Source organism: Melozone crissalis, unplaced genomic scaffold, assembly GCF_028551555.1.
Source record: "Melozone crissalis strain CALT ecotype California unplaced genomic scaffold, PUWL_Pcris_2 ptg000019l_1, whole genome shotgun sequence".
NCBI lineage: Eukaryota > Metazoa > Chordata > Aves > Passeriformes > Passerellidae > Melozone > Melozone crissalis.
The window spans coordinates 12,191,507-12,203,859 of record NW_026535797.1 but is presented as its reverse complement, the minus strand read 5'-3'; the positions used below and the strand labels follow the sequence as shown (position 1 = coordinate 12,203,859).

Genomic DNA, 12,353 nt, shown 5'->3' with positions numbered 1-12,353 from the left:
CAACACATTCTTTAGTAAAGTCCGTGACATTCATTTTATGTGACACTTGAGTAGATGTGAGAAGTAGAAAGTGCAGGGTATTTCCTGAGATTGCCTAGTTTATCTTACAGCACTAGCAGGTATAACTTCATAAGAGTTACTCTGTAGAGAGCAGCAATGATATTTAAATGATTAAATGTGTAAAGCTCAAGCATAATCACTTTTTGACCATGACCATGTTCTACACTAGAACAGCTTTCCCCCACTTCCTGCAAATCAAAAATTTTCCTGCAGATTAAACACTGTGGTCATTATGTGTCTACACCCTCAGAATACTCAGCTTGTAGTAGTCTTTTTAACCTTTTCAGCTATGAAGGGAAAAACCAGGATTTTCTGTCCCTCTATAAATTCGGTTAGGTGTGTCTGACTTAATTTACAGATATCACCTTCCAGTTCTTTTTGTACCCTGAGGTCTGTTACTGTCAGCTTAATTCACCTCTGGTTTTATGTTACCTGTCTCAGTAAGAGACATGAAAGCCTCATCTATGAATAACTTTATGTGAAGATGAAAACTAGGATTTTTTTTTTGTCAAAATAAAAAGTACTTTTAATGAACATTTAATTCCATTTGTTATGGATTTGAGCAGCCCACCTTGGCTCTGACATTGTCCTTTCTTTTGGCCTTGATATCATGCTATAAGCATCTGATTCAATTTCTTGTTTTAAGGCAGGTGTGAGTGTGTGTGTGTGTGTATGTGTGCATGCTTGCATGCTCATAGCTGTGGTTTTTAATGGTTGCAAAGAAGAAAGGCAGCAGTAGGTCTTGGGGCATGGGAGGGGGACTCAGTGCTGTCTGCTTTTCATGATGGGATGTAACAGTGATGCCCCTGGATAATGGGAAGATGCAGGTGATAAATCCCTTTGTGAGGAGCCAGCTCAGCTCAGGTGTGAGCAGGTTACTCCCCTGCAGAACCATGGGGTGTCTGCACAGCGGTCCTGCAGAACTCCCAGTCTCAACAGCCCTGCCCCAAGGACAAGATAAACCACACAGATCTGAAACCCAACTGTGTAAATAAATAGGCTTTAGCTAATCTCCCAAAGCAGAATAACCATACATACCTTTATTTTCTTACCTACATGAATAATTAACCCTTTTTAGAATGAGATCAGCTTTATACTGAGTATTGTCTTTGCTAGCTCTGAACCTGCAGCTTGTTCTGAGGGGAGACAAGAGATGGAATGAGTTGCAGATGACTGGCTAGATTGTTACCTTTGGTCTTATTTCTGTATTATTTAAACATGAATATGCTCTTACCTACACTGTACACAGAAAATACAAAAGATGGATAATTTGATAGCCAAGGCACCCTAGCTCAAACTTTCATAGATATATTTGTTTTCATATATAGCTAATGCTGAGAGGACTGGGAGTTTCATTAACATGTAATATTGTTAGAAGAACCCAATTTAATTTACTTCTGTTGGTTTTTACCAGGAGCAGGAGTTTGTGCAGAAACAGCAACAAGAACTGGATGCTTCCCTGAAGAAAATAATTCAGCAGCAGAAGACAGAACTGGCCACTATTGAACGAGATTGCCTCAACAACAAACAGCAGCTCATGAGAGGTACCCAGCACTCCCTTGGAAACAGGCACTGGTTTTTAGTAAAACAATGCTCTTTCTTCATTTTATGAAATCAAAAATCTCATGACCAATCTAGAACTGTAACAAAATGCTGTTTCATTTGCTATGAAATAGCATTGTTTTTAAAATGTACTTATAGGCCACTTCTGAACTAGACCAGAGGCTGGGGAAGTTTGGGGTAGGACTGCAATTCCTGAACCAACCTTTCTCTGTTTTCCAGCTCGTGAAGCTGCATTCTGGGAGCTGGAGGAGCGGCACCTACAGGAGAAACACCAGCTCCTCAAGCAGCAGCTCAAGGATCAGTACTTCATGCAGAGGCACCAGCTGCTTAAGAGGCATGAAAAAGTTAGTGTTGACTTTGACATTTTCTCTTGTGTATTGTAATATCAATTTTTTTTATCAAGTAGTCTTAGGATCTTTCCCAGTGTTTGCACAGGCAAGACCCAGATAAGTATTTTGAAGATGTTATATGCTCTGTTGAAATTTAAAAACTCTTACTTTAGTAATATATATAAGTATAAATTATTATATTTTCCTTTTTGATTCTTTAAAAAAACCCCACCAACCAACCACAACATCAGTCTTTCACTATAAAAAAATACCAAATTCTGCTTATCCACCAAAATCAATTTTGATTTGTGTTTAAACAAATCTGCTCAGAAGTAAATAATCCTGGAATTAAATGAGCAGAATGAACTGGATTAGCTTCTGGGCAAGTAGCTGACAACTGTCTCTTTATAGCTAAATCCTTATTTTCCACCAGGCATTTTGGTTTTTACAGAATACACAAAAGCAAATAGTTCAATTTCTGAAACTGTAAACCAGGAGGAAGTTGTTTAAAGATCTCTTGGTGATCAGAGCATGAGCAGCCTCCACTGAAGGCTTGTTCTGTCCACTCTGATTTGTCCCATGTAGACTGTTGCTTTCCCCAGCTTTTTTAAGCAAACAGCCCCTCCATAGCTGTAGCCCAGAAGTTCAGTTACACAAAAAGGAGTTTCTCCTTTTAAATAACAGGCTTTGTAAAAGGCAGTGCAGGAGTTGAGTAAGCACTGGTAAAATATATGTGTATTTACATTTATTAGAGAATTTTCTTTGGGTTGGGCAAGATCCAGAGCTCTCTGCAAGAAGCCTCTCCTCCCCACTGTTACTCCTGGGGCTGGGAATGGTTTGTGCAGACAGGCACTGAGTCACACCAGAGACTTATTATTGAAAAGAGATGCACACTGTATAACACCACAGCTACTGTGTAATATTTCCACATGGTTAACATTTCAGGAAACAGAACAAATGCAGAGGTATAATCAACGCCTTATAGAGGAGTTAAAGAACAAGCAAACTCAGGAAAGAGCCAGACTGCCTAAAATCCAGCGAAGTGAAGCGAAGACCCGGATGGCCATGTTTAAGAAAAGTTTAAGAATCAATTCATTTGCTTCTCCAGACCAAGATCGTGAAAAAATTAAGCAGGTAATTAATAAATTAATATGTAATAGTTTTAATAGTGTAAATGCTGAATGTGAGGATGAAATAGAGTGCACTCTCATGCGTTCTCAGATGGTACCAAACTGGGCTGATGCACTGGATGGGATTAGAGGAAATCATCCTTCCCTGCTGCTCTGGTGAGCCTCTGCTGGGTCCAGCCCTGGGCTTCCCAGTACAAGTCAGACACAGATTTATTGAGCGAGTCGTGCAAAGGGCCTTGAAGAAGATGGCTGAGAGACTCAAGTGTCTTGTTACACAAGGAGCCACCTGGGGTACCTGGGATGCTGCAGCCTGGAGGGGAGAGTAGGCTCAGGAGGGTATTACCCATGTGTATAAGTACCCAACAGAGGGAGCAAAGAAGATGGAGCCAGACTTTTCCCAGTGGTGCCCAATGACAGGGTGAGAGGCAGCAGCCACAAGTGAAATACAGAAAATCCAGCTTCAACATGAGAAAATATTTTGTAGTGGGAAGATGGTCAAACACTGGAGCAGGTTGTGCAGAGAGCTTGTAGAGGTGCTCAGAACCCAACAGGACACAGTCCTGCACAGCCTCCTCCTGGCGACCCTGCTTTGAGTAGGGAGGTTGATCTTTGCAGGTCCCTTCCAACCTCAACTGTTCTGTGATTCTGTGAAACATTTTTAAGGGTGCTTGATTTTTGTGAGCTTTTGAACTAAAGCTGTAGGTATTCACTCATTCTTTAAAAGGGAATGCTGTGCAGAGGTTGAGAGGTTTGCTTTCTAATGCACCACAGTCACAAATCATGGTTTCATATGGTGAGCACTGGAAGGATGACAAATGTGGAAAATATGGTCTCCTGTAGCTGTTTAACACCAGCCTAAACCAATGCTTGTAGCTGGACTGTTGTGTCACAGCTTCAGAGGGAGGTAATTTCAGGAATCTGGAAGTGAAATGCGCTGCGTTTTAAGGAAAAATCAGAGTGCAGACAGAGAAATGGAATTAAAACTGTACAGAACTTCCTTTGTAAGAATTTTAAAAAGAAAAAATAGAGAAAATTACTGCTTAAATCTTCTAGAACTGTTCTTCTCAGTATGTGTTCATTCTATTACATGCAGTTCTTTGACTCATGCAAACTGTTTTATTCAGAGGCACAATATAAATAATGTCTTATTTTTAATTTTAGTTTGCTGTTCAAGAAGAAAAGAGGCAGAAGAATGAGAGACTGGCGCAGCATCAGAAACATGAAAACCAAATGCGGGACCTTCAGTTGCAGTGTGAAGCAAACATCAGGGAACTGCATCAGTTACAGGTTAAAAATAGATGATATTAAATGACCATTCAGTGAGAAGACTTAAGTTAATACCAGATGCAGGCAAAGCAGAAACACCTTTCCTTAATTTTTACCGTATAGTTTTTTCAGCTTTGTTTTCAAAGGCCCGCAGTGCACTGCTTTGCCAGATTCATATGTTCCCATCAATTTATGAGTAATCATTTTAAATGAAGAAGAGTATGAACCAGAAGCAGATGATCACTTCTGGAATACCTGTCAAGTTCCCAGGGCTATTTTCTGTAGGCAGCATTTCCTTTTAACTTGATTTTGCTGGAGTGTCATTAATCAGAACAGAGGTAGGCAGCACCAGGCATTACCCACGAGAAGTTTGCAGCAATACTGCAGGAATGAGGAGGTTTTTAACCAAGTGCTGCCACTTGCATGTGAGCTTCTGGAAGGTACTTAAAAGGAATTCTCTTCTTGTGATAAGGAGCTCTGATTTATCTCTTTTGGTATGCATTTTGTTAAAGTTTCTGCTGGATACCAGAGGCCAGATCTCCTTTTCTGTTAAATCAGCTTTTCCCAGTTTCAGGGACACAAGGCAAGTTTTAAAGCATTAAATGATCACCTGCTGATAACCTTTGCTTAGAGAAATCATGCAAGGACCAATGAAGCTCATTCTACTCTATTCACTTTCTTACATCCTGCAAAAACAGTCCCTGGCTGTGCCACTAATATGCCCCAGTAAATCCCCAAGTACCGTGGGAGCCTTGTGAGAGTTTCAGCTGCAGTAAAATACAGCAGATTAGGGCTGCTCTGAGCTTCACAAGGAAAACTGGCACTTACTGCACTCAGGTCTAGTCAAGTGCTTGTTGTTTGTGTTGCTGTGGTTCTGTACTCTGCATCAGACCCATTTGGGACTGGAACCCTAGAAACACAACCATCACCAACTGCTCTTAAAAAAGTGCAGAGACTTGAAGCCAAATAATTGATTGTTTTTCTTGTCATGCTTCAAAAGTCCTCTGAAAGTGAGGCAGATGCCTGGGTACCTTACTGAGAGAAATGTGAAGCTGAGGTGTGATTTGAGCCTTATCATAGGGCAATTTTGAGGCTGCTTCTGCAACCACCTTTGTCTCTTCTCTAAGCTCCATTTGTTTGTCTCAGCTCTTGGCACCAAGAGTTGAAATATTTCCAAAAAACAGCTTCCTTTTTAATGTAATTGGTTTTAATAAATTATACAGACTATCTTTAAAAAGCAAAGCAGAAATGCTGCATGACCTTGAAAAGCATCATTAGGCAGTGAAACACAGTTTTGAGTAACACTCTCAGCAGCTGCCTTAATGATGCTCAGCAGTGTATTTGGATTTATGAGTGTTTCTTATCTCAATTGGCTCTGATGGAAAGATCAGCTTTTGAAAACACAGCCTTGTAACATACTTTCATCTTGTAATTATTCACGTCACTATTTACACGGAATAAGCTAATTAGAAAGAATTAGGACAACATATGTCACTGTACAAATGTTGAGTTGCCTAATCTGAATTAGTTTTACATAAGGATTATCTTGTTTTAAGAATGAAAAATGCCATCTACTGGTTGAGCATGAGACTCAGAAGCTAAAAGAGCTGGATGAAGAGCACAGTCAAGAACTGAAGGAATGGAGAGAGAAATTGAGACCAAGAAAAAAGGTAAATGGGAGCAGTTCATGAGTCATGCAGTTATCAAGGGTTTGATCTAGAAAATACAGACAGCACAAAAGTATTGCAGAGGAGGAGAGTTAAGCTGCTGTACAAAGCTGTTGCAGTTCACTGTATAATAAAAGATGTTTAAAAATTGCATAAGCTGAGCAAAGGGCAGGTGCACCAAAACAGGCTGGGTGTTACCAGCCTCTTTGCAGGGCTCCCACCTGCAACATGTATGAAGGTTTGCATGGAAAACTTAGTTGGAGGAAAATCTGAGACTGGCAATTTATTTCAGAAGCCAGTAGGTTACTGCAAAAATTGAGTGATATATAGCAGACATATAGCTGGTGGTGGAGGTTGGTCTTGGGGGGGGATTATTTTATTTTAAAAGGGAACGCAGTAGAGTTTCACACGGTTCAGAGATTGATCAGACAAAATGTCTCCATAGTAATGGGTTTCTTGTACTTTGCCTTGTTAATCCTGTGACAATCTGATTTTGGTTTTAGATGCTGGAAGAAGAATTTGCCAGAAAACTGCAGGAACAGGAAGTTTTCTTTAAAATGACTGGAGAATCCGAATGCCTTAATCCTTCAACGCAAAGCCGGATTTCCAAATTCTACCCAATCCCCAGTCTTCACTCCACTGGGTCATAACTCTGGGAACTTCTGGAGGATTTTTGGTGTTTGGAATTCTCCCTCCTTACGGTCTTACCCGACTTACCCGCGGCGATTGAACATCGGGGACCTCGCCTGTCTTGTTTTCAGTGGAGACAATCAGTGTCAGGAGTGCTTTCTTCACTCCCCTAAATAGAAGAAACAAACCAAGTGTTGGTGTACAGTGGTATTGTTACGTCCTTCAGATGTTTCAAGACTAAGTGGGCTTTTTATCCCAGTCTCTAAAAGTACATTACCTATGGTTTTGACTTTAAGCCTGAAATATTAATTATGCTCTTTCTCATCATAAAAAAAATGGTTTCTCATCTGAACACTTAAATTGTGTAATATTAGTTCTGCTACTGTGTTTTTAAGCATCAGATTTCTCCATGAGAGAATTCCACAATTGAAACTGCCATGAGAGGTTTAAAATTTTTATAATGTGAGCAGTGTCTTCATGGCAAGGACTGAAACTAATTACTAAGAACATGCCAGTAATCAGAAAAACAAACCCTTCTGTTTAAACACAATTGGCAAAAGCAAAAGCCTTTGCAATTTCTTTTTCAAAAGAAACCTCTGGCATAAATTAAACTGAGCTGATCTCCATGACATGTTTTGTCCATTAGTTCCATAATGAAATGGGGTGCTAGTTTAATTAATACAGTGCCTGAAACACTTAGATATGCTGATCCTGGGAACAGGATACTGTTTTGTCATTTAAAAACACAAAACTCCTTAGCGTTGCTGTTACTGTACAAAACAAGATTTCTTGCTGCTACTGCCATTTTTGTTGTAAATCCTCACCCTAAAATATTTTGCACTAAAATATGTAAAGGTGAAAGAAATGCTAACTTTAAAATGCACAGTTTATTATTTTCTTTAGCTATTACATACAGGTGGTTAGTTCTACAAATTAAAAAACTGTAGAATGTATTTTTTAGAAAGCGGTGTGCAAAATGCACGTGGTTTCTCTAACTGTACCTGGAATGGGTAGAGCCATTGTTCTGTTCTTACCAAAGTCTGTTCATTTGAACTCCATCACAGAAGTGGAGGTGGATGGTCATATTTATAAATAACCATGGCTAAAGTCTGATTTCACTAGAAGTGTTAGTTTCATTTTTTTTTTTTTTTTTTAGTCATTTTATTTTAAGGAAAGATTTAAGTTAAATATACAGACAAACTCCTTTATGAAGCTGGGTGTTTTGCTTTTGTGTCGCCACCTACTAACATAGGCAGGTTTTATTTTTTGAGTTCCTAGATAAGTTATTTGCCTGACTGATCTGTAGTGGGAAATCTGAACTGTGTCTCCTATAGCAGGGTAGGGAAATACAGCTGTATTAGGTCACTTTTGCTGCACTCCTTTTGGTGGATGGAGGTTGAGTCATATCAAGGCAGTGTTACAAGCTGTACTTGGGTATGTTGGAGCTCCATTTGTAAAATAGTATTTGCTTTCTGTCTTTTGAGGCCTGATATTCTCTGATATCTTTGGGCATCAGCTGCACCCATTTTGTTTGCTTGCTTTGACTGTGCAACTGATGCCCATTCCATGGCGTTCATTTCATGGGAACAGTGTTGCTGCATGGCAATGAACTCAGAAATTAACATAGGACTTTAATCAGCTGTGGTTGAAACCTTGGATGCTGAAATCCTTGGACGTTGTACCAGTATCTTCTCAATGAAGACACTTAATTTACAGCACAGTAAAAAGAAAATTGGAAAATGCATGTTTTAATTTAAATTTTGTAACTTTTTGGTAGCATAATTACTTTAATAGCTAGCCTTAATTTCTGGCATTTTATTATTTTAAATGTGTATTGTGTACTGTTGTAAATTCACACACCATATCTCTAGAATGTTCTTTGTTGCTGAATGCAAAGTTTTTTGAATTGTTTGTTTAGTAGGGAGAAACAAGTCTTTGAAGACCTTTTGCTTTTTAAGCTCCACCTTCATAAATTGACTGTTACTAAGGTAACATTAAATAATCTTCATCTCTATTTAACAGAATTTGTTTGCAATTTCATATGAAGTAGGCTCAGTGCTTTACCTGGGGAGTAGGCAGGGCAGGCAGATTTCCTGTTCTGGATTATGTCTACGTTCATCTCCATTAAATCCTCACAGGGAAATGTTAATAATCTTCTCCTTACGTTTTTGGTCGTTTCAGTGATACATTGCTAATATGTATTAGCATTCTGTTTACCTCTGTCTGAATCTCTTATGTCTTCTATCTGAAGATCCTTTTCACACAGGCCCTGCAATCTGATCTCATTGTAAATTGCACAAATAACTGTAACTGAGCTCTGGGATGAAGGGAGGGATCAGATGTGGCGATGGAAGCCTTGCTCAGGTCTCCAGGTGGGGAGCCCTGTGAAGCACTTGCAGCCTTGTGAACTGGGCTGAGAATTGATACCAAGCACAAAAATATGTTCACTGAGTGTTAACAAGAACTAGCATGGGTACCTACACATCTAGACTAGCAAAATTTGGTTGAAGTGTTGCAGAATGTGAGAGAGGTGTTACAATATTGTATCACTGTCACAAAATTCAATTCAAATTTAATTTAGTCTCACATAGGCCTAAAGGACATCTCCTGAGATGTGAAATCCAGTCTTGGTACTATCTCACGTCACCTCTCTAATGAATGTTAGCAGCTCCATCTCCAGGGTGGTAAAGTGTATTTTCTGCAGCCAATGTACTTACTTACAAATTCTTACTGTTTGGCAGATCTCATTGTCCCCACACGCTCCTCCAAAGCTGATCACAAATCAGTATTTGTTCACCATTGTGTTTTACTACATTGTAAATTCTGTCCACAGGAAAACGAGAAAAGGCAATAAATCCCTGGATTGCAGTGCTGTGTGTGGGCTGTCCTCCTGTGTTTACAACTGATCCTCATGGAAAACCTGCCTGCAGGGCCTCAGCCTCACACCATGTGTTTCCCAAGCTCTGAAAGTGCATTTTGCACTGCTTAAGACATCCAGGGAGAGCTGAGGCTAAAGGTCTTCAGGTGCAACTGCTACCTGTTTTTAGGAGATTCTGGCTGAGGAGGGGGTTACCAACAAGGCAGAAAATGGGCTGTGGCAGCTCTTGATCTTCTGAAGTTCCAGGGGAACTTTCCTGCTTATTTTATGAAGAAGACATACTCCAGCATTTGATCCTCTGTGATCCCCATAAAACACATTTTCCTTCTCCAAGCATTCTGCTGTCGCTGGTGTGTACATGAGAACTATACACAGCATGTAAAGATATGATACTGAAGTTGTTATTATGTAATATAGGTGCTGATTTATAAACAACTTCTGAAGGAAAACCTTTATTTGAATTGGCACCTGAATTCAAATTCTCTGCTGGCAGGGCTGCACTGTCTTGACCATCAGCAGTCAGTGTGATTTTTCACATCACATTAAAAACTGATGTTCAGTCTGAGCTGCATCCTTTTTTCCAGGTAATCTTTTAAGCTAATACTCTTTTAAAATTGCATTCACAGGTACTCAATATCTGATCTATCACATAGTTTAAGAAATTATTCTTCTGTCCCAGAGGACTTTATGATAACTCTATTCTACTGAATTATTGTCCTTAAAAATTGGAAACATAGCACCTTAACTAAGACAGAGCTAAGCAAAGCAGCAATGAAATCACTTTTGTCATACCATGTCTTGTGACAGCATCACATAGGAAGTTTAGGCTGATTCTCCAATTGAAATAGTTTCTGCCTTGCAAGGATTTCAAGCTTGCTTTCATATAGGAAAGATTCAAATAGGTGGTTTAAATTCAGGCACTTTAGTCCACTTTCAGGTAGCCTGATTTTCAGAGCTGTTGTGCAGCTGTAGCTCCCAGGACCTCAGAAATATATCATTGCTGAAAACTGAAATGTACAAATAAGCTTGGTGCTAGTTGCTTCCACTGATCTACTGTTTCTTGGTTCATCTGCTGTGGGGAAGAGGGGCAAGTTTGAGGACAGTGACCCTCTGGTTGTTGGAGGAAAGGGCAGGGGGAGTGTTTAGGGCCATCACTATGTCGATAATTTCAATGTTAGCATTTACACTCTCATCATTTTACATCAAAATCTGTACTTCTAGATCTCTGAAACTTCCTTGTGTTGATGTGTCCATGCAAATTTCACAATCCCAGCCTCCTTCTGCCATCTTCACAGCAGTTGAAGTAAGATTAAAGAGAATTAACCTTGTTCACAGGCAAGCCAAGGCCAGGATGCCCCATCATTTCTCAGTCTTGTAAAAGATGAGAACAGATAAAGGGAAGGAGAAGACAAAGGACATTACAGTGGTTATTTTACAGAACTTTTACTTGTTCTGCATCTCTTTTCTCCAGCTCAGTCCTCGTGCTTTGTTTTTTGTAGCTCCTTTGCACATCCAGTATCTGGGCAGTCACTGGTGCCAGAGGAAAATATCTTAAGCAAAAGCATTATCATGCCCAACCCATGAGAAAGGGCTCATGTGCTTTCCCTGTACTGAAAGAAGGGAGTGGCTGAGTCCAGGGTAGCCCTGATTTCACAAAGTCTTCCACACTTACAATTAGGTGGTAAAGCTTCTTTGGTAATGAGAATCAGTCCTAAAATGATGGAAAGAACAGAAAGTAGGAAGGGACATGCAGTGTTGTACTGTCACCCCATTTTCTGTCAGGAAGCCAAGCAGAGCAGGAGCACCCTGTGACAAAACACGTGCCTGAGGCACTGCCGGCCTCCCTCGTGTTCTCCCAGCAGTTTGTTGAATGTTTTGTGTTAACTGCAAACCAAGCTATTTTTGCCTTACAGAAAGCAACCAAAAAATCATGAGATGGATGAATAATTGGCTAAGGGTCTCTGTACAGCTTGTGGAAGTGAACTTGCAGTAGCAGCCATACAACAGTTTTGGGAGTTTTTTGTCTTGTTTTTCAAAGTAATTTGATTTCATGGCTTTCTGTAGAATATTGTAATAATTCTGCTGTAAATACAATAAAATCACAGTTTGCTGAAATCGCCTCAATTCTGTTGTTGGAGAACTTGCATGAAATACAAGTGATTTGTACAAGTGTTTGAGTGAACAGGATGATTTACAATGTTTAAAATAACAGAGTATAAAAGTATTTAATGATTGCCATTGTATTTACCACTGTACCTCAGACCAATCTCAGATGCCTCACCCTGCCCACAACCCCCTGCAAGCACAGAACAGCCATCCTCAACAGTTCAGGGATGGGGCTAAAAACACACTTTAATAGGGCTGTTTACATTAAAGATTATTTTTTACCAGAGTTAAAAAAAACCAAGAAAGTACAAAAATATTCTTACAAGATGAACAAATTACTTTTAAAAGTGCTTTGGTTTGGCCCCGTGTGTGTCCTGTCTCACTGTGCTGCTATAAATGGGCTCCACTTGGGGTTAGCAAAGCTTGTGGAGAGGGAATCCCAGGGCAGTGCAAGGCCAGGGTTTTTCACAGGGCCTTGTGGGCTGCATCTGATCCCTGACAAACCATGCATTTGGTGGGGAAGGGATTGTGTTGCTATTACATTACACTGCAACAGGATTGTTTTCTTTTTTTCTGCATAGTTGGCTACTTATAAAAAAACCCAGGTTTTTCCATATCTGGGAGTAGTACAAGAAGCCTGGACTAGGTGAGACAGGAAGCCTTTGTCAGCCATCAGCCTGGGAGCTCAGGGGCACAAAGCCAAACATCAGTAACAGGGGCAAAC

At 40.0% G+C, this 12,353-nt stretch overlaps 1 protein-coding gene across 3 annotated transcripts in view; it reads left to right on the top strand.

Moving 5' to 3' along the window:
* Positions 1 to 11,638, top strand: part of SLK (STE20 like kinase) — a 49,555-nt gene extending 37,917 nt beyond the window's left edge. For all 3 annotated transcript variants that reach the window (XM_054276798.1, XM_054276799.1, XM_054276797.1), the window contains 6 exons: positions 1,475 to 1,604; positions 1,843 to 1,967; positions 2,898 to 3,086; positions 4,244 to 4,369; positions 5,905 to 6,018; positions 6,519 to 11,638. In XM_054276798.1, coding sequence (XP_054132773.1) covers positions 1,475 to 1,604; positions 1,843 to 1,967; positions 2,898 to 3,086; positions 4,244 to 4,369; positions 5,905 to 6,018; positions 6,519 to 6,665 — 831 coding nt within the window. In that variant the 3' untranslated portion in view covers positions 6,666 to 11,638. The remainder of the gene's footprint in view (positions 1 to 1,474; positions 1,605 to 1,842; positions 1,968 to 2,897; positions 3,087 to 4,243; positions 4,370 to 5,904; positions 6,019 to 6,518) is intronic.
* Positions 11,639 to 12,353: the final 715 nt, after the last annotated feature.